We start from the raw sequence: 23,382 nt of genomic DNA, 5'->3' as shown, positions 1-23,382 counted from the left end.
AAATCCGATTGATTATTCAAAACACTTCCCTCCGCTGAATTATACAGGTGACCGATCAATTGACGTCATAAAAAAATTTAGGTCTGTTATATTGTGGGGTATCCGAATCACCCCCATGTATGTTACGCGATTTTTTGTAGTTTAGGAGTTATAAATTTTGTTCGATTTTTCGAGAAATTTTGATTTGACCATCTTAAAAAAAAATTAAAAAAGAAAAAAGTTTTTAGTTTTAGTTTTTGCAACTGAATTCGCATGAGCTCTACTTTTATGGATAAAATAATCAGCTTCGTAGCTTTGATGAAAGTTATGAAAATATGTACGATTTTATTTTGTGGCGCCGTCTATAGTGAGTTCTTACAGAAACCCGTAACTATTCAAAGTTTCATATTACAATGAAAATCTTTGACAGGAGACGACACCATGCTATTTTTAATATGTACGATTTTATTTTTGTGTTACCCACACATTATGAATTCTAAACATTTTTGAATATCATGTTCACCTGTATTTAAATAAAGTTACATTTTTTTTATAACATACACACACAGTCGTCTGTTCTTATGATAAGCAACTTAATGCTTGGTAACAGCCGGCTGTTATAATTTTTTTTTTTGATAAATAGACATAGAAATATACATATATAAATCTACACAGATAGCAGGGCCACTACAAACTGCGCCAACGAGTTAGTTAATTTTTTTTTAAATGATTATACTGAAATAGATGGAATTCTAAACATTTTTGAATATCATATCAAAAATTGACCGCTCCAGCGGGGTTCGAACCCGCGTCTCCGACTGACCGTGTCGGCGCTCTCGCCAATTAAGCTATGTGTGGGTAACACAAAAATAAAATCGTAGATATTAGATGTAATTTAATTTAAAACAAAGCAATAGCTCAGCGTCGTGCTGTGTGGCTACGGCACTAAAGAATTTAGCTACCCCCTCTCTTCTCGTGGGTGTCGTAAGAGGCGACTAAGGCATAACAAGGTTCCACAACCACCTTGGAACATAAGAAGCCGACCGGTGGCGGGATAACCATCCAACTGCTGGCTTTGAAACACACAGGCCGAAGACGGGCAGCAGCGTCTTCGGTGCGACAAAGCCTACTGCGGTCACCAACCCGCCTGCCCAGCGTGGTGACTGGGCAAAAGACATGAGTTCACGTTATTTTTGGTGTGAACTTGTGGAGGCCTATGTCCAGCAGTGGACTGTATAGGAGACTCACCCTCGACCCAGTGGTGCGCCAGCGCGGCGGGCGCGCGGCGCGACTTGGAGTACGTGGCGATGCAGGACGCCGGCGCGCGCTGCACGCAGCGCTCGTGCACCGTGAACTTGCAGACTGGGCACAGGTACATCTTACAGCCGACTTCTTACCAATTAACATGATCATCTATACATTTTTTTTTATGTCACTAGGTCGGCAAACAAGCGTACGGCTCACCTGATGGTAAGCGATTACCGTAGCGTATAGACGCCTGCAACACCAGAAGCATCGCAAGCGCGTTGCCGACCCAATCCCCAACCCCCCAGGAGCTCTGGTCACCTTACTCACCAATAGGAACACAATACTGCTTGAAAACAGTATTATTTTGCTGTGATCTTCTGTAAGGTCGAGGTACTACCCCAGTCAGGCTGCTCCATATTTTGAGCAGGACATTCCTGCTGTGCCCTACCTCAGTTAGGCCCTACATCTATACAAATAAATAAAATTCGAGTGTCTGTTTGTTATATTAAAATAACCGCTTTATACTAAGTGCGTGTGGATGTATACATGATACGTATAGCAAAATAACATTTTTTACAATTTTTGTCTGTCTGTTTATTTGTTGCGGCTAATCTCTGAAATGGCTGAACCGATTTTGACGGGACTTTAACTGGCAGATAGCTGATGTAGTAAGGAGTAATTTAGGCTACTTTTATTTTAGAAATTTATTTATTTTATAACTTTACGAACCGAAGTATTAAATTCCACGTGGACGAAGTCGCAGGTACGGTTATAATAAATAAATTCTTTATTGGACCAAATACTTGATAATTTTTTAACCCGACAAACTACGTGGCAGATTTTTTTTAATGGTCAAAAAAAAATATGGTCCCTGCCAAACCACTTGACTGCGCAATTTCTAATATAAAAAATATATTGACTTGGAAAATTTTACGTAAGTAAGTACCGATTTTTTCGGACCCTTACATCTCAATGAATGGCCCTTGGTATTGAATGGTAATTGAAATTCGTTTTTTTTTTTCATTTGCGAGCATATTCAAAAATATTATAAATTTTCTATATTCTATTATATTTCTATATTTATTCTATTCACCTAGAAAAATAATGATTAATCATTCCAGATGCAAGGTAAAGGTTTGATTATAAAAATATAAATATGTCAGTAGCATATGCTTGTGATTGTATAATGACATATTACGTCATTAGAAAGTAAACATTTCTTCTTTAAATTATTGCTTACGTCTATATATATAAAACTGAATGTTTATCTGTATGTCCTTCAAAGAATCTTAAAATATGCATTAGATCATGTCATGATTTTCAGCAAAGTGTTGTGCATGAGCCCACAAAGGTTTCTGAGTTGGTACGACCAAAAAAAAATTAAAAAAAGCGTAGCAACGCGCGCAGTATACAGCTAACTTATTATTAAAAAACTAATAATTGTATTTGCTCGCAAACGAAAAAACCGACTTCAATTACATCGACAAGTAATACAACGTAGATCGACGAAAAAATAGTCAAGTAACTACGCGTTATCAAAGATTACTCAAAAAGTAGTTATTAGATCTCGATAAAATTTCAATGTGACCACATGATAAACATCAGCTTTTGATTAAATTAAAAATTATCAAAATCGGTACACCCAGTAAAAAGTTATTGCGGATTTTCGAGAGTTTCCCTCGATTTCCCTGGGATCCCATCATCAGATCCTGGTTTCCTTATCATGATACCAAACTAGAGATATCCCCTTTCCAACAAAAAAAGAATTATTAAAATCGCTACATCCAGTAGAAAGTTATGCGGTATAATACAACGTAGATCGACGAAAAAAGCGTCAAGTAAAAACGCATTATTAGATATAACTCAAAAAGTAGTTGTTAGATCTCAAATAAATTTAAATGGGACCAATTGACACACACCACCTTTCGATTAAAAAAAATTGTCGAAATCGGTCCACCCGGTCAAAAGTTCTGATGTCACATACATTAAAAAAAAATACAGTCGAATTGAGAACCTCCTCCTTTTTTGGAAGTCGGTTAAATCAATTAGAGACAACGTTTTGTAGAAAAAATCGCAATAGATTAAAATTAATTAAGTGCCAGTTTTCTGTACTATTTAATTTTGAATTCTCGATAAATTTTAGAAATTTTTTTTTTTTTTTTTTTTTTTTTTTTTTGAATATCATATCAAAAATTGACCGCTCCAGCGGGATTCGAACCCGCGTCTCCGACTGACCGTGTCGGCGCTCTAGCCAATTAAGCTATGGAACGATGTACCCGCTAGAGCGAAATTTTTGATATGATGATTTTTATTTTCGGTTTAAGCGAACCGTGGCGCCGTCTATAGTGAGTTCTTTACAGAGACCCGTAACTATTCAAAGTTTCATATTACAATGAAAATCTTTGACAGGAGACGACACCATGCTATTATTATTAATACCTACGATTTTATTTTTTTTTGTGTTACCCCCACATTAGGAATTCTAAACATTTTTTTTGAATATCATATCAAAAATTGACCGCTCCATATAGACGGCGCCACGGTTCGCTTAAACCGAAAATAAAAATCATCATATCAAAAATTTCGCTCTAGCGGGTACATCGTTCCATAGCTTAATTGGCTAGAGCGCCGACACGGTCAGTCGGAGACGCGGGTTCGAATCCCGCTGGAGCGGTCAATTTTTGATATGATATTCAAAAAAAAAAAAAAAAAAAAAAAAAAAAAAAAAAAAAAAAAAAAAAAAAAAAAAAAAAAAAAAAAAAAAAATGTTTAGAATTCCTAATGTGGGGGTAACACAAAAAAAAAAAAATAAAATCGTAGGTATTAATAATAATAGCATGGTGTCGTCTCCTGTCAAAGATTTTCATTGTAATATGAAACTTTGAATAGTTACGGGTCTCTGTAAAGAACTCACTATAGACGGCGCCACGGTTCGCTTAAACCGAAAATAAAAATCATCATATCAAAAATTTCGCTCTAGCGGGTACATCGTTCCATAGCTTAATTGGCTAGAGCGCCGACACGGTCAGTCGGAGACGCGGGTTCGAATCCCGCTGGAGCGGTCAATTTTTGATATGATATTCAAAAAAAAAAAATGTTTAGAATTCCTAATGTGGGGGTAACACAAAAAAAAAAAAAAAAAATAAAATCGTAGGTATTAATTTTAGAAATTATAAACTAAATTATATGCGAAAAAAAAAACGAGTATGCTTTAGACCACATGACTGAAACAAAGCTTCTTTAGCTTCACGTAACTTATATCTTCCTCTCAACTTCCATTCGCCTCGACCGATCACACTTTTCGTAACACTCTCGTCACGCATTCACCAACTTATTCTCCAAGTCAAGCGTGCGTAAAAAAAGTTTAGTATTACAAATACAGAAGATCTGTATTACAAAATATCACATACACCAAAATTAATTTAGAGTTAAACGAATTTCGGGCTACAATGCCACAAATGTAATTTTCAACCGTACAGTCGATCAAGTTTCCAGTAATACAAATTAATAAAATTAGCATAGGAATTTGAGCTCTACTTACATATGCAACAAAGTCCTTTCTTGCCTAAACCGACGAGCATGTTCAGACATAAGTTACAGTACGCGGGTCGGTTGAAATGCTTCAGACGCCACGCGTGCTCGCCATCCTCCTTGACGTTTGTATCCAAACCGAGTAATACTAGAAGTGGTATTGTTGTCATACTGTAAACGAAAATGTAGGCTTTCAAGTTTTTCATTCATCGAACCTGACTTTTGCTAGTTCAAATGTGGTCAGTGCTCTGTATTCTAAAATCAACAATAGTGCAAAAGTTTTTGAAAGTTAAGAAAGAAAAGTAAATGTTTCGATTTTTTTTTAAAGAAATTTAATATATTCGTTAGTTAGTTTCGGAGTAGCGTGCTTAATTTCGCTTCAGTCAATGAAGCAACCATTGCGCAATTATAAAACAAATTTCGAATTACCTAAGAAGAATTGCAGTAATCGATCTTAAACAAATAAACTAACAGTTTTTTTTTATTAAAAAAAAAATAGATAAAGCTTATTACTCGCTGCAGGATTACATAGTTGATAAAGATGTGTGGACTTAGTGGCGCTGTATTTCATGCAACATGTTTCTAACTTTGTTCTAAAACACAGTTTATATTTATTTTCAAAAGAGTAACTGCGGAGTTTCTTGCCGATTCTTCTCTGCAGAATCTACATTCCGAACCAGTGGTAGCTTCACTTTTACAAAAACAATAATTTATTTTTAAAGTTTTAATTTGTAAAATGACGATTCGAAAGTGCTCTTGGAGCCTATTTGAATAAAGCTGTTTTTGATTTTGATTTTGATTTTGAAAAAAATCCTTTAACATATTACGAAAAGTTTTATCATCTTACGATTTAAACAAATTTCAGTGGAAGTGCATAAAAATTCAATTTGAAGTAAGATATAACGATAAAATGTGAATGGTGTAAACGTACCCTCCTCTTTTCCATTCATCAAGCGAAACGGTCCCATCGGCGTCGTAATCTATTTCAACCATCATGTCCTGCAAGATCTGCAATACCGATTTATTTTATTTATTTATTTTCCACCTACGAAATTGCAATTTTAGTTTCGCCTTTAACATTATGTGCCTTTATGCTACCAAAGAATTATACGGTAATGTGACAACAAGATGTGTACTGTGTGGCTACGGTACTAAAGAATATAGCCACCCCCTCTCTTCCCGTGGGTGTCGTAAGAGGCGACTAAGGGATAAAACAGTTCCGCTACCACCTTGGAACTTAAAAAGCCGACCGGTGGCGGGATAACCATCCAACTGCTGGCTTTGAAATACACAGGCCGAAGACGGGCAGCAGCGTCTTCGGTGCGAGAAAACCAGCCCTGCGGTCACCAACCCGCCTGTCCAGCGTGGTGACTCTGGGTAAAACACATGAGTTCACGTTATTTTTGGCGTAAACTTGTGGAGGCCTATGTCCAACAGTGGACTGTATAGGCTGTAATGATGATGACAACAAGATGACATGTGGTATTATGACCATAGAGTTTGTAACGTAGTTGACATATTGGAAATTTCAAAATGGTGATCAGGGTAAGTCACACTTAAATTACATACTAAAAGTGACAGTGAAAGCTTAAAATACTTTAGTATTTTCGTTTTATAAGTTAAGTTAATCTCTCTGTTGATCAAATCAGATCGAAGCGGATTACAAGTAGATTTGTTATATGTGTATCAGATGTCTTATCATTATTTTTTTTTTTAATATAACTACGAGTAGGTCAGCAAACAAGCGTACGGCTCACCTGATGGTAAGCGATTACCGTAGCTTATAGACGCCTGCAACACCAGAAGCATTGCAAGCGCATTGCCGACCCTATCCCCGATTTTCCGCAGGAGCTCTGGTCACCTTATTCACCAACAGGAACACAACACTGCACTGTCTTAGAGTAGTGTTATTCAGCTGTGATCTTCTGTAAGGTCAAAGGGTATGAGGTACCCCAGTCGAGCTGCTCCAGATTTTGAGCAGGAAATTTCCTGCTGTGCCCTACCTCAGTAAGCAGTGTCTTTTTGGAGAGCTTCACAGTGAAAACTGTCTCCTGTTGGTTTCTTAATAACATGTATTGAGTCCTTGATATCAGGTCGTTTTACAATTTATTATAGAACTAACCGGTCTCAACTCTGACGTCTCCCAGCCCAAGTATTCAGCTACTGTCATCATCTGGTTAACGATGCAGTCCATTTCGTTTGTATCCAGAACTCCATTACCATCAGTGTCGTAAAGGCGGAACATGACTGATGGCAAAAACATGATCATTGGTCAAGATTTTTTAATCAGTATTTGGTTGAAAAGAACCACTTGTATACGAAGAGAAATTGGCAAGAATCTAACTGCTGAATTAAAATCTAAAACTTTCAAAACAGCGGATTCACAATTCCGTTTCTGACTAAGACAATGACAAGAAAAAAAACGGAGGTACGAAAATACGTTTGTATTCCTTATTCATAATTCTGTATTTATATTATAATTATAATTAAGATGTTAAATAAAAATTATATTTCTAAAGTTTAAATCAACTTATAGAGGAAAAACTGCAAAACAATGAAACACTTTGACAATAAAAAAAATGAACAGTTTGAAGAAATTATTAATTAGTTTATATGAAAACTTACATTCCAACTTATCTTCTGGCCGACCGGCTTCGAGTAAAGACAGGTAGCACACAATATCTTTCAAAGATACTCTCGCAGTATGGACTTCTATTGTTGAAGGTCGACGCATTAGGTGCTTGAAGTCTGAAATCATCGTAAACTGGTACAATATAAGTACACTTTCGAATTGTTTTAGTATATATTTGACTATTTTAATGGACACGTATGACAAGCACTATAAAATCCCAGAGGATGTTGACGTTTCGTCATCCAGACCTGACATATTCCTCTTTTCTGGACGTATTAAACATATAATACTTATAGAGCTCACTGTACCGTGGGAAACGAACATCCCTAAAGACCACACAATAAAATTAAATAAATATTACGACCTAACAAACGAGCTTAACAAAAATGGTTATGTAGTTAATTTGGTTAAGAGATATACCAGCAAAATCTCTCTACAATTTTCTGAAAGACCCTGGCCTGTCGAGAACTGCAGTAAATTCTATTTTAGAACGAGTGTCTAAGGCTGCACTAACAGGTTCCTACCAAATTTGGCTAGACAGGGCGGGAAACTCGAACAGTGAAGGTGAGCGTTGATGCGCATCTCAAAGGGGGCCCCCTTAAACCTACACCTAGGTCGCAAGTCCTGAGAACTGCTCTGAGTTTCTTCTTCTGCCACACGATAGACCCGGCGTCCGAACAGTGAATCCATGGAATGCTAAGAAGTTTGTCTCCCCCCTTAACCAATTCTAAAAAGACATATTATAGTATGGTGGATACTAATTTAAATACTTTAAAAGAGTAAGAACCTGTTCTCCTTCATCCGACAAACGCTTACAGGATGGTAGTGTACAGTTTTTGGAGGAATAGCCGAACATTGATCCAAATACTTACTAAGAACATGACGATACATTTAATTGTTTTATTTAATAAATCAAACGAAGGTATTCTATATTTGATTTCTTTTTTCTGCCGCTTACTATATAACAGCTATCGACATATCTAAATCGCTCTTTAGCGATAAGATCGCCTTTGTACATCTTGTATTGTATCTTTGTTTATATGTGTCTGTATTTCGGTTCATTGCATAATATAAAACAAGTCACTTCCCGCTGTCCGTATGCTTAAATCTTTAAAACTACACTACGGATTTTGATGCGTTTTTCTTTAGTAAATAGAGTAATTCCAGAGGAAGGTTATGTATAATTCATGCAAAATATAGTAGAGGAATACTGATAGTTTTTGCAACCGCGCGAAGCCGGGGCAGGTCGCCAGTTACTAATAAATGGAGACCCAGTTGTTTTTGTTCGTTTAGACTGCTAAAACTACTGAACCGATCGGAATAATACTTATACCATAAGATACAGCGTGTTTCGGAAAAGGTTTTATAAATACCTTATATGTTGGTATATGGTTGGTAAGTAATCACTTATCACGTAAAAAAGTATGGACGAACAGATGTCACTAGTATAAAAATAAATACATAATATATAAAAATATTTCCATCCTGTTCTAATTTTTATTATAATTATATTTTAACATTCTCAAAGTCTTCGCCCCTGGCCAATACATGCCAGATCTTACATAAGATGAAACAAACCAAATTATTGGGGGAATATTTGTGAACATACCTTCAATTTTAGTATTTTGATTGACTCTCAATGAGTTACTACTTTTCCGGCTCGAGTTTCTGGACATCTGACTGTGACTGGGGCTGGTCTCCAGGCGACCGAGGCATAGTTCATGAGATGAGTAAGATGGGTGCGTGGTCACGGATATCATGGGGTGAACGCTTCCTGTATTTAAACAAAAGGTATTTACATTCGACTCGATACAGTTTAACTAACAAAATATATTTACTACTCAGTAAATAACTTTTAACCAGCAGTAATAGTAACGGCTAATATTTTGCTTCTGCAGTTTCGGTGCAATTTGAAGCCTTATTCGTGATAAGGCTATTTTGTTCTTTTCTTAAGAGTTTTCCCGCCTTATTGTAAGCGTTTACCGTAGCTTACCAAAAACTGTAACGCTTGGAACCTCTTAAGCTCTTTGCTGACCATATCTCCAATTCTTCCCAGGACCTCTGTTACCTTACTCACCACACGAACATAGCATTTCTTGTGAGCATATTATTTGACTGTGATATCCCGTAAGTTTGACGTGAGTATCCAGTCGACTTGCTCCAGACATTTTCTGCTAATCGTAATTTATAATTTCTGCAATAGCTAGCCATGAGACGAACCGTATCTTTGTTTATCAGATTCGTGGCACAAATAAAAACAAAATTATGCGTAATTATATCATATAATTATATCGTAATATTAAAGGTTATCTTTACCAGTTCTACTTCGAGAGCCTTTGTCGCTACCATCAACAGATTCAGCAGAACTCTTGCCCAGCTGCTGTAACCTCTCGGCTAACCCGTGTATCTTAGACGCGAGACTAGTTTTGACCTGAAATAGGAGTTTTTAATTACAATCTACATTGATGTATAAGAATGCTAAAGATCTGAAAAGTTTACTTGTGTATTTGTCAGAAAATTTGTTGAAAAAAGGAGTTCACTCCTTAATAAACGACATAAGCCCGAGGTATGAATAGCAAAAATCGTGTGTGTACTTATGTACGCACGTAAGAAATGATATTTCATTGACTAGCTAACTTAACGTTCCTAACTTCTTCTTCGTTGACTAGCTAACTTCAGGGTGTCGGTTTTTGTGACGGTATGCGCGCGCATCGTAAAAAAATACTTTCGTTGTTTTTCACTTTACGCGCCAAAAGAATTATAACTAAAAAAATATATTTCGAGTGAAATCGTGTTAACAATGATGAGCAGTGACGCTACGAGTGACGAATTACAGTGATTTTAGCTATTTATGTAAGATTATAATAGTGCTATAGCACTTCTGTGGCATAATTGAAGGGGGGAGGAGGAAGGGGGGAACATGCCCCGGGCTCTACTCGCAAAGGGGCGCCAAATGGTCCGCAAAACGAAAAATCGCTGGACATATTATATGGTTTTTGAATGGGGGGGGGGGGTTAAAAAGATATTGTGCCCCGGGTGCGAGTTCAGCTCGCTACGTCACTGCAGCACTTAGCATTATTTTTAAGCATAACTATAATCTTCCTCAGGGATCAAACTCCACTTGTGGTTCCTTTATGCTATATGATTAAGTATGGTGATGATTTTTATTGTTATTATCTATTATGTGTGTGAATGAATGTTGATTTGTAAAGTAATATTGTGATTATTAATTAATGTCCTTGGAATTCCTTATAAATTTTTCAATATTTTGTGATAAATTTTAATGTCAAATTTAATTATGTTATATTTTTTATATTTTTTATAGTCGTTTTTTTCTGTGATTTAATTTAATATGAATTTGTTATATATAACTTTATTTGTATATTGTGCGTCTGTTTTCTTTTTGCGAATTGTGTGTAACACCTATAATTAAGGCAACACTTATACTTAATATTGTAAAAATTTATTCTTTTTCTGTTCTTGTTAGTGTATGTCTTGTTGGTGTTAATGTTAAATAAATAAAAACTCGTGTCGGATCTGACACACGCATATTTTTAACATAGGATATTATAATGTGAATATGAACATATGTACATGTCATATAAATAAAGCTACCTGGTGGTCTCCATGGGCAGTGACAGCTGCACACGCAGTGGTGGAGCTGGCTGCTGCCATCTCACGCAGCGCCGGTCGTTTGTCCCTCCGCACGAACGATAGGAACAAGTGACTGAAAGATTTGAACAAATCTTGTTTATAATATATCATTACAGCCTATACAGTCCACTGCTGGACATAGACCTCCACAAGTTTACGCCAAAAACAACGTGAACTCATGTGTTTTGCCCATAGTCACCACGCTGGGCAGGCGGGTTGGTGACCGCAGTACTGGCTTTGTCGCACCGAAGACGCTTATAATATATACCTACTAATATTTTTAAATCTAAAATAACTATTTATAACAAATAAATTGTACTTCTGTTGCTTAAAATATCAGATTAAATAAAATTTCAAAATCGCAGTGGAGCAACGTGGTGGATTGCATCTCTTACAGAACAAAGAACTTATGCCCAGCGGTGGGATGTTACAGGTTGAATCAATCAATAAATCAACGAATGACATGTATCCATAATACAGTACTAATTTAAATATAACCTTATGGAAAAAATCTCATAAAACATGGACAAATGCCGACCAAATTCTCATACCGAATCTGAATCTATCATACACTATTTTTATTCATCCTTAAGAATATTGTACACTTCCTATCCGTCACTACTATATCATGTCCTGTGCCCAAAGGTTATCTGGAAGAAATCGCTCTTCAGCGATAAGATCGCCTTTGTACATCTTTTTTCTTTGTAATTACTACTGTTTGTTTATATTTTGGTGTACAATAAAGAATATATTATTATTATTATTATTATACCGAGTTATGAGAGTCTACGAGAACTCTTATGCTCTCATAGCTTGGTATGAAAATTTGGTCCGCATTTGTCCATGTTTGATGAGGTTTTTTTCCATAGGGAATGGATGTATCATTATAGAAACAACAATATATACATCGGCGTGAACTGCGTTGTGGCGGCAAGTAAATAATGATACTTGTATTATTTTATCGACGTCAAAGAACCTATTTCGATTGGAATATTAAATTTGTTATTTCAATTCACCAAAATATACGTTATTCAAATAGGTTCATCCGAGCCCCTTTCGAATCGTCATTTATTAATTATTTTGTTGTTATGTCTCTCTATCACTTGTTTGGAATAACAATAAATAGTAGGATTTTTAAATAGATTTGTATTTAATGTTTAATTAATAACGTTAATTGGCTGTATCACTACGACAGAATAGACCCCTACTCTTCCCATGGGTGTCGTAAGAGTCGAATAAGGGATAACAAAGATCCATTACGAACTTGGAAAGCCGACGGATGGCGGGTTAACCATCCACCGATCGAATTAAAAATACACAGACTAGAGATGGGCAGCAGTGGCTTGGGTGTGGTAAAGCCAGCCCTGCAGCCACCAACCCACTTGACCAGCGTGGTAACTATGGGCAATACTCCCCAATGAATTCAATACAGGCACTTAGGTTCTAAGTTCCCGACAGTCTTACTATTTCTGGCTACGGCAGCGGTCGCGGTAACGGCGGGACGGGGGTGCCAAGAATCACTAGTTACGGGAGGCTACCACCTATCAGTACATGCAGCAACGTATAACGTTTTCAGGGCAATCTGGTAAATTACCTATCAATAGGAAATGTTTACGACAAGCTAAGATATTATCAAACCTAAGAGGAAGAAGACTGCGGAGAACTGAGGGAGTTTGTCACGAACTTGGGGAGGCCTACGTCTTGACGTATGGACTGCGATAGACAGAAAAGAATGTTAATTAATACATGCAAATGAAAACAAATAAAAATTAAGCCCCTAATTTATTAAAGGGACTTTTAATTGGCTATTAAAGTAAAAGTTTCTAATACTAACTAACTGGACAGATGTTGTTCTGTCGTACGAACTCTCAAATGGCGAGATTGATAAAATCGTTAGGTTTTTTGTACATTTAAGCGCAAATTTACTTATTTGTTCACACTGTAAGACAAAGGGTCTCACAAAAAGCAAAGTGTTAGAATTGAAAGAAAACTTTGCCGAGTTGTCGCTTACGAGTTTTGCCCCCAACGAATCATTATAAATTCCTTTTTAATTAAATATGAATCCTGAATATTTATGAAATATCGTTAACAAGTAAAGTTCATTAAAAATTTGCTTTCAATCAAATAAGTTTTCAGCGGTATTTTTACACTGTTTAAAAATAAATCAATTTGATTAAACTTTTTACTCACCGTGACAATTCATCAGGCGTCGACACTTCCAAGAATGTATCCAGAAACCATTTAAACCCTTCATAGTCGATGTCCTGGAAAAAAAGAATTCAATTAATAAAAAATTAAACGTGAGAAAAATTAATAAATACATTGATATTTGTTAATTCCAAATGTCCTTCTAAAGCTACCGTTAGACAGTCATTATTGTAAATGTAAAAATGGCAACATTTTTTTTATATAACTAAGTCGGCAAACAAGCGTACGGCTCACCTGATGGTAAGCGATTACCGTAGCTTATAGACGCCTGCAACACCAGAAGAATCGCAAGACCTAGCATCACAAGCGTGTTGCTGACCCTACCCCAGTCATCGACAGGAACTCGGATCACCTTACCACATCAACACAACACTGCTTGAAAGCAGTATTATTTATCTGTGATTCTTTATAAGGTCGAGGTACTTCCCCAGTAGAGCTTCCCCAGATTTTGAGCAGGATATTTCCTGCTGTAGCATACCGCAATTATTCCATTTTTTAGAGTTTTTAATAGCAATAACGTAGAAACACATCACGTTCCATAAATTTACTTAATAGTTCCGTTCCTGTTTTATTTTATGAACAAAATTTGTCGTATAAAGTAATGGACGTACATAACGTTGATTTTTGTTGTCGATATTCAACTTCAACGATATTAAAGTTACTTAAAACGGGATATTTACTGTGTTTTTTTTTTACCTTTTTTTGCGGGGCTCGATATTTCGACATTATCTAAGAATGTCGTGTTCACGAACCGCAAAAGAAAAATAATAATTGTGTTTGCAGGCAAACGAAGAAAAACCGACTTCAATTATATCGACAAGTAATACAACGTAGGTAGATGAAAAAATAGTCATGTAAATACGCATTATCAAAGATTACTTCAAAAGTTGTAATCAGATCTCGATGAAATTTAAACGTGACCACATGATAAACATCGGTTTTCGATTAAATTAAAAATCATTAAAATCGGTACACCCAGTAAAAAGTTATGCGGATTTTCGAGAGTTTCCCGCGATTTCTCTGGGATCCCATCAGTAGATCCTGGTTTCCTTATCATGGTATCAAACTAGGGATATCTCCTTTCCAACGAAATAAGAATAATCAAAATCGGTTCGTAAATGACGAAGTTATCCGCGAAAACACATAAAAAAATATATAGTCGAATTGAGTAACCTACCTCCTATTTTAAAGTTGGTTAAAAATTACAGCCTAATTGATAACCGCCTCCTTTTATTTATTTATTTCAATCACAACTTACAACTATCATTACAGGTACCCAATTTGATAGTGAATTTCACATTTTTTAAATTATATAACAAATAACATATTATGCTATTTATGAAAGTCAGATAATAATTACTTTGTTTATTGAAAATATACGTCACGATTCTCAGGAGCGATAAAAATAGCGTCTAAAAAAACGTGGCTTGACTAGTAATCAGAACTTAGTATTTAAATATAGACAAGAGTACAGGACGGGCGTTATTAGAGGGGTAATATGGGGATACGCCCACGCGTTACCTTCAGATCCAGTACCCAGAATTAATATAATTGTTTATCAAAAACACGATACGTGTAAAAAATATAGAGCAGTGATTTTGTTATGCTTATACGCTTTTTTTAATGTTAAACTCATGTTTGACGACCGCTCTGTTTCTCCGCTCTCTTTATGGGTTTCCTCACCGTGCCTCGGAGAGTAAGTTTAGCAGTTGGTCCTGGTTGTTACCATACACCTGACAGCGATCGTTACTCATAGTCGGGGATATATCAACTACTCCGCAAGGAACATCGTGGTGGATTAAGCTCTGATTCTTCTCTTACATGGAAAAAGAGGTCTTATGTCTAAAAGTTGGATGCTGCTAGCTGAATCAATCAATCAATCATCGCTCATTTATTTATATTTTATTGAATTAGAAATGTAAGCTTAAAGGTAATTACAGATTGTGTAGTACAGTAGGTGGGCTAGGGTAGACTATAGGTTAGGTGGTGCACATACAAATTTCTACATCCTAATCATCACTTCAGCCTATCGCAGTCTACTGCTGGACATAGGCCTTCACAAGTTCGCGCCAAAAATGGCGTGAACTCATATGTGCTGCCCATAGTCACCACGCTGAGCAGGCGGGTTGATGACCGCAGGGTTGGCTTTGTCGCACCGAAGACGCTGCTGCCCGTCTTCGACCCGTATATTTTAAAGCTAGCCGTTGGATGGCTAAGCCGCCATCATAATACTTCTGTAAAATACATATATTAACAATACTTGTAATATATATTTCATAGATACATTCGATGCGACCTTTTAACGATCATAAAATTTTTGACGGAGTTTGTCGATAGGTTAATTTTGTATTATCCATACATATGTTGCCGTAGTAGTGTAGTAGCATTTGTGCTTGCATTTTGTGTGTATTTCCTGACCCCTGACGTTGCGATATTTTCTTGTGAAGGCCCCCACTTGTGTGGTGCTTACACATTTTTAATTTATCCAGACTATTCCTTTTGAAGTAAAATATCATAAAAACAGTATGCAAAAATTCAACTTTCCCCTATTTTGCTTTAGGTGTAATTTTTCATGGCTAGATTATTAACTCCTTAATAGAAATTAAAAGCCTCTTCTGGCGTCGCGTGGGCTGCATAATGTTTTCCAAGGAATTAAAATTCCTATTTTGTTGCGTAAATTCTAGTACCTGGATGACCGATTCGGTTTTGTTTTTGGTAAATCGTATTTTTTGGAAATTGTATTTAAATACGAATTACATAATGATGATATATGAATAATATTTTTCGATCTTACCGACATAACAATAATACGTCAGCTATCTGCCAGCGAAAGTCCCGTCAAAATCGGTCCATTTTTTTCAAAGATTAGGCGGAACAAACAGACGGACAGACAGACAAACAGACAAAAATTATAAAAAAATGTTATTTTGGTGTATGTACCGTGTATACATGCATATGCATTTAGTAAAAAGTGGTTAGGTGTATGAAAAACAGACGTTGGCCGATTCTCAGACCTACGAAACTCGACCTACGAAAATCGGTGCAGCCGTTTCGGAGGAGTATGGTAACTAATACTAGGACACGAGAATTTTATAAATAAGACTAGCTGACTCCGCAAACGTTGTTTTGCCATATATACTATTAATCCCTTTAACACCCCCCCCCCCCCTAAAACGTAGGTGTATGCAAAATAAATGTTGGCCGATTCTCAGACCTACCCGATATGCACATAAAAATTGGTCCAGCCGTTTCGGAGGAGTATTGTAACTAACATTGTGACACGAGAATTTTATATCTAAGATGTACATAACATATCCGTTGATATACTAATCCAAAACCTTGAGTATCGCATAACGTGTCTTTGTATTAATTCAATCTTGTCTTCATACTGTCTTCTACTTCATACTTCTGAGCCACATCTACAAGCTGTTTTCGAGGATTGTTACGAATTCAAATACCAACCACCGGAGCAGGCTGGGTTTCGAAATTGCTACAGCACCGTAGACCACATCCATACTGTTCGGCAGATTATTCAAAAGACAGAAGAATATAATCAGCCGCTGTGTATGGCATTTGTGAACTACGAGAAAGCCTTCGACTCTGTCGAGACCTGGGCCGTCTTGGACTCTTTGCAGAGATGTCATGTTGACTTGCGCTATATCGAGGTACTGAGGTGTATGTACGACGCGGCGACGATGACCGTTCATGTCCAGGACCAGAGAACAAGACCTATTTCCCTCCACCGTGGGGTAAAACAGGGAGATGTAATATCACCGAAACTGTTGACCGCTGCGCTGGAGGATGCCTTTAAGACCTTAGATTGGGGGGAACGAGGCATTAACGTCAACGGTGAATTTATCTCTCACCTTCATTTCGCCAACGATATTGTCATCTTTGCGGAGCCGTTGGATGAGTTAGGCCGGATGCTGGCCGGTCTAAACGAATCCTCCCAGCGTGTCGGTCTCTGTATGAACTTGGACAAAACGAAAGTTATGTTTAACAACCAAGTTATACGGAAACCGGTATTGGTCGATAGTACCCTTCTCGAAGCTGTTCAGGATTATATTTACCAAGGCTATACTATCAAACTAGGCCGCAATAACTTCAAGAAGGAGGCCGATAAGAGGATTCGGTTGGGCTGGGCGGCGTTTGGCAGGCTTCGTCGAATCTTCACTTCGAAGATTCCGCAATGCTTGAAGACAAAAGTCTTCGAGCAATACGTCCTACCTGTGTTAACATACGGAGCCAAGACGTGGACACTGACGAAGGGACTGGTCCACAAGTTTAAAGTCGCTCAACGTGCAATAGAACGGGGTATGCTTGGGGTTTCTCTCAAAGATAGGATTAGAAATGAGACTATCAGCGAGAGAACGAAAGTAACCGACATAGCCCACAGAACTAGTAAGTTGAAGTGGCAGTGGGCTAGTCATCTGTGACGCAGGACCGATGGCCGTTGGAGCAGACGGGTGAAAGCAACCTATAGTGGAGACCGCGTCTTGGCAAACGGTGTGGGACGTCCTCCGGCCCGTTTGACTGACGATCTACGTAAGATTGCCGGTGTAGGCTGGATGAGGATTGCGGAAAACCGGGATGTCTGGCGCGACTTGAGGAGGCCTATGTCCAGCAGTGGACTGCAATAGGCTGAACTGACTGACTGAACTGACTGTCTTCATACACTAACTACTAAGCATTCTGAACAATACTTACAGTATCAAATGCGGTCATACTTTTTCTATATATACGAGTATGAATGCTTCGTATGCATTTACGTATAATTTGCATAAATAATTATTATTTACTAAGAACATTGTTTACTCCAGATGTATTGGATTGCTGCTTAGAAAAATTGAAATTAAGATGTCCTTATGAAGTTGCTGTTCTAATCACTTTTTTTTAAGAGAGAGCGAAAGAACATTATTTCAAAATGAAATAAGTTAGTATATGATTTTTTTTTATAAATTCTCTTTTTAAAATATGTGTTCTTTTATTAAAGTTTTCCGAAAAATTCTATTGATACTTACGTACATAGACCATAAGCTTCTATTTAAGGTTTTCAAATTCAAATAATGCCAGTTAGACCCTATGAGTATGGATCTCCGACCGCGACAGAGCTGAATAATTATCTTATTAACTAAACCATCAAAATTTTCATAGACTATAAATAACTTTAGTCCCTGTAACGACCCTAAACTACCTAAAAATAATATAAAATAAAAAATTTCAAAGTGGTCTCCATATCACAAACGTTTTTTTAGCTTAATCTGTAGTAATATGTAGGTCGTAATACGCTTCGGTTGCTAAGCAACCGTTGGCATGACAACGCGCCATCTTTGATTCTTACAGAAGTATTGACGCTTCTAAAATTATCTCGAAGAAATACAAAATATATTGCTGAATGTTTATTTTATTATTGAATTATTTTATTAATATTAATAATGATGATATGTGTAATGTGTATGGCATTGAAGTACAATGTACTACGTACATAATAATAGCTCAATGGTGTATGGTTTAATTTTATTTTAAATAACAGCTGTTTAGTTATCATGTTTAAAGTAACTTTTGTTAATTATGAACAAAACTTTTTTATTATTATTCAAAATAAAAATCAAAAACAACTTTATTCAAATAGGTCCTAAGAGCATTTTCGAATCGTCATTTTACAAATTAACACTTTAAAAATGATTATTATTTTGTAAAAGTAAAGCTACCACCGATTTGGAATGTAGATTCTGCAGAGAAGAATCGGCAAGAAACTCCGCAGATACTCTTTTGAAAATAATATATAAACTGTGTTTTAGTACAAAATTAGTAATATCTTCTTAGTCTTATCTATTAATTTTCTTTAAATACCTATGTCAATTTTTTGTTTATTACCATGACGGATGCACAAAAAAAAAAGAAATAAATATACAATTTGGTGCATTTGTTTAGAACACACTTGTATGTAAGTACATAACTACCAAACAATATGAGCGTTTTATTTTTGGTTTATTAGGAAGATTATCTTGTACTTAAATACCAAACTTTTAACCAATTTTTAAACCAAACTATTTTTATGTCGATAATTTTGTAATTAGTCGTATAATTTTGTATGTAGGTATATTATAAAAATGTTGCCTGTGTTTATCAGTAACTGTAGCCATTCCTGTCTTTGAAGCGAGTTTCCCGCCTTGGGGCTACAAAATTTTGGCATCCATGTTATTGTTACTGCAAATGGAGTTTCCCCTCTCCGACTCCGCTACAAAAACAATTGAGGGAATCCACGAATAGCGCTGCTTGTTGTTGGATTTTCCTTTTGTAATTTTTATTTCGAACATTTGATTTTACTTAAACACAATCGATATTATACGGGTTTTATTGAAGTCGTCATTTCGTGATTTCCAATATTTCGGCGATGAATCCTGTGCATACCTATATACTATAAGTATTAATAGTGACCGCGTAAGTTTATGAAATTGATCTGTTCTATATATTAGGCCTGAAAAATATTTTAATTTATTTTCTTAATTAGGGAAACAGACAGCAGTACATAATTTTCAATAATCACAACAAAATATTACATATACTAGTAAAGATTTCTCATATAAAAAGTAGTTTTTTATAATTTACAATGTTATCACTGTCCGTGGTGCACTTTTTGCTGTCTACATATACATGGTGCTCACTGAAAATCAGTGTTAGGGCAACGATGTCTCAACAATACTGAGGGGCGTCCGATTGGTGACATCACAAATTCATTTTTTAATTTTTTTTTGTGTAAATCTATGTATTTTAGTATTAAGATTGAATTTTGTTGAATTTTATCTTCCGTAAGCAGTGTTTTGTTACCAATAAAATTTATTTTATTTTATTTATTTAGTTAAAGTTAGATAGAAGTAGAATGTATATATTAGTACTAGCCGTGCTCCGCGGTTTAACACGCGTTAATTTGAGGACAGAAATAGCCTATAGCCTTCATCGGTAAATAGGCTATTCAACACAACAATTCTTCAATTCGAGCCAGTAATTCCTGAGATTAGCACGCTTAAACAAACAAACAAGAGATGGAGCGCAGTTGTAGTTATTGTGTATATTATTTAATGTTAAGTATTAACAGGTTAAGTAACTTGAATTATACATATACTCATATTTTTGTAAATACACCATACATGACAGACATTGTCTGTATAGATGTTTATCGTGGTCCAGGCGTGTGTGCTTGTGTATTGTGTTTCCGCATCCCCATCACAGGAGATAATCCTACTGGGGTACATTGAGAGTAAAGTGTTTGTTTATAACATTTATGTCATTTTGAATTAAATGTTATTATATTTTAAATTATAATTTTTAAAAGTAAGATAAAATTGTTGGGGATATAGAATCGTAAACTATGCATTTGATCATGTCATGATCTTCAGCAGTGTTGTGCATGAGCCCACAAAGGTTTCTGAGTTGGTACGACCAAAAAAATAAAATTAAAAAAAGCGTAACAACGCGCAGGGTACAGCTAGTAAATAAATAAACACAAAAGCGAAAGGAAAATGATAATATGATAAACTAAACCGGCCGATTACTTCTCGATCTGTAACATTCCACAGCTGGGCAAACACTTCTTTCTTATAGAAACTTCTCGTCGGAACTGAATTCACCACACTAAACCACTGTGTTCGGACAGTTTCCATAGCACGAGTAACGATCGCTATCAGATAGCTAGCAATTCTATCTCACTTTAATTAAAACCGATCATTTGCATAATGCCTTCCATTCCAGACACGTGTGTTCGGTAAGGTTAATTTCACGAGGTTCTGAGACTACTGAGCGGTTGAGGCTACAGTTACATTTAATTTAGATGTAGCTTTGAACTTGAGTTGTTTTGTCAAAAAATATATAAAAATATTATAGATAATAATAATATATAAATATAAATAATTCATATAAAGCATGTCTTTGCTCTTTAATCTTAATAGTAATTATTATATACTTTATTGTACACGAAAAACAGAAATAATACATAGCAAGGAAAGATTTTAACAATATATCATTAGGTGCAAAGGGCGGCCTTATCGCTAAAAAGCGATCTCATCCAGGCAACCATAGGGCAAAGGAAATGGTCTAGTCTTACAATAAACTTATAATAAATAAGTTAGTAAATTCTCATCTCTCAAACAGTGCATAATGAAACCGCGATGAATATTATTATATATGATTTCGTTATATTTCACTCGAGAAACATATTTTACTTAATTTAACCCAATTTTATCGCAATTTTGTACAGTTTGTTGTGGAAAAAAAAGACGTCATATTTGCCAAGACCACACCCTCACGTGAAATTGAGTGAGATTTCGTTCAACCCCCTCTCCCCTCTAAACGTCTCACGTAATTAATGGATGCTCAATAGTGTTATGTTACAACTCTTTTTTAAATAAGGACTGATTGGGGAATTATCATCAAAAAAAAAAAAATCGAGTGAAATTTTACTTAGACCTTTAAAGAAAAGTAAATTTGAAATTGCGCAGTTATCGCGCAATGGTTCCTAGCAAATTGTAAAATTCTATTTGCATTAAAGCTAGCGCGAAGCCGATACACTTTTTCTAATTACAACCGACCCAATGAGACTTTACAGTACAGTTTTAATTGAGTTACATTGTTAAGACGCAATACATCTGTTTAGTATTGTTCACTAACCATAACAGTAAATAGTTTTAACCGCGATTTATGTACAATGAAATCGAATAGATGCTACATGTGTTAGCTACGTAAGACCGTAATAAAGACCCGTTAGTGAAATCCATTCGTTCGTATTAATTTAACGTTCTGTAAGTATTTGCGGAAAGGGACCTCTTAGGGTAAAATGTTTTTTGTGTTTTCCCCTTTTAAGTTGTTTGGTTTGGTTTTAATACCACTAGGATGTCCTTCCGTGACCATGGTTGCTGTAAAGTGTCCGAAACGTCGGACATTTAAAAAACTTAATGAACCGCGATAAAATGCGAAAAAGTTGTTGTGCCTACCACTAGGATGGTAAAAATTTTGTTTAAACAAATAATCAAGTGTATACGCAGTAATATAACTCGAAAACTATTTGTCAGATCTCAATTACAATACCAAAACCAAAACTATCTGTAAATATTTAGTTCTTAAGTTTTGAATTGTAAATATGTATAATATTTTGTATAAATAAAGAATAATATATTTGATCTGGAAAAAAAAAAAAAAAAAGTTACAATATATTTTATTAACATTCACAATGGGAAGACTCCGTAGTCTCAGGTTCTGGTTTAATGGCAAAGTTACATTCGGTGACGGATTCGATATCCATTCTTGAGTATCATTTATAGTTGTACATATTTTTGTTTCTAATTGAAATGTTTAACTAAGGTGCGACACAGCTAATATGCTGCTCAAAATCTGGAGCACCACGACTGGGGAAGTACCTCGGCCTTACAGAATATCACAGAAAAATTACTGCTTCCAACCAGTTGATGGTAGGATCGGCAACGCGCTTGCGATGTCTGGTGTTGCAGGCGTCTACAATCTACGTTGATCGCTTACCATCAGGTGACTTGTATGTTTGTTTCTCAACCTAGTCGTATAGATGTTGTTCGATTCTCTGACCTACCCAATATGCACACAAAATTTCATGAGAATCGGTCAAGCCGTTTCGGAGCAGTTTAACTACAAACAACGCGACATGAGAATTTTATAGGTTTATATATATAAACAGTGTATGTATGTATGTATTATTATTATTATTATTATTATTATTATTATTATTATGTATGTCATTTTTCTGTAATGCATTTGAAACCCTCATAATTTTGTTTCCGTTGGTTAAAGGTCGTATAACACCGACACATTCAATGAGTTACATTTTTCCAGTAAAATTTAATAAAGAACGAAAGTGCTTTAGCTGGTAGCGTCGAATAAATTAAATTAAAGGGATATTTCTTCACTAGGAAGCTGTGGGGGTACACAAGATTATATTTTTATTTTGCGCGGTTTGGTTCATTTTCAAGATTAAAAAGTATTACTGTTTTATATGAATTGACTTTATACACGTTGTCAAAAGCACTTTTTCAAATGAAATATCTGTTTTTTTTTTTATCTTTTTAACCGACTTCAAAAAGGAAGAGGTTACTCAATTCGACCGT

At 35.8% G+C, this 23,382-nt stretch overlaps 1 protein-coding gene across 1 annotated transcript in view; it reads right to left on the bottom strand.

The window, feature by feature from the left end:
- Positions 1-23,382, bottom strand: part of LOC123667830 (diacylglycerol kinase 1) — a 202,200-nt gene that overhangs the window by 22,226 nt on the left and 156,592 nt on the right. Inside the window, exons 4-12 of the mRNA XM_045601669.1 lie at positions 13,235-13,308; positions 11,006-11,117; positions 9,707-9,821; positions 9,000-9,164; positions 7,384-7,506; positions 6,881-7,005; positions 5,690-5,766; positions 4,769-4,929; positions 1,228-1,341 (exon numbers count right to left, since the gene is read on the bottom strand). Of these exons, the coding sequence (XP_045457625.1) occupies positions 1,228-1,341; positions 4,769-4,929; positions 5,690-5,766; positions 6,881-7,005; positions 7,384-7,506; positions 9,000-9,164; positions 9,707-9,821; positions 11,006-11,117; positions 13,235-13,308 (1,066 nt within the window). The remainder of the gene's footprint in view (positions 1-1,227; positions 1,342-4,768; positions 4,930-5,689; positions 5,767-6,880; positions 7,006-7,383; positions 7,507-8,999; positions 9,165-9,706; positions 9,822-11,005; positions 11,118-13,234; positions 13,309-23,382) is intronic.

The sequence above is a fragment of the Melitaea cinxia genome, chromosome 29 (genome assembly GCF_905220565.1).
Source record: "Melitaea cinxia chromosome 29, ilMelCinx1.1, whole genome shotgun sequence".
Classification (NCBI taxonomy): domain Eukaryota; kingdom Metazoa; phylum Arthropoda; class Insecta; order Lepidoptera; family Nymphalidae; genus Melitaea; species Melitaea cinxia.
This window is presented reverse-complemented; position numbering and strand designations above follow the sequence as displayed.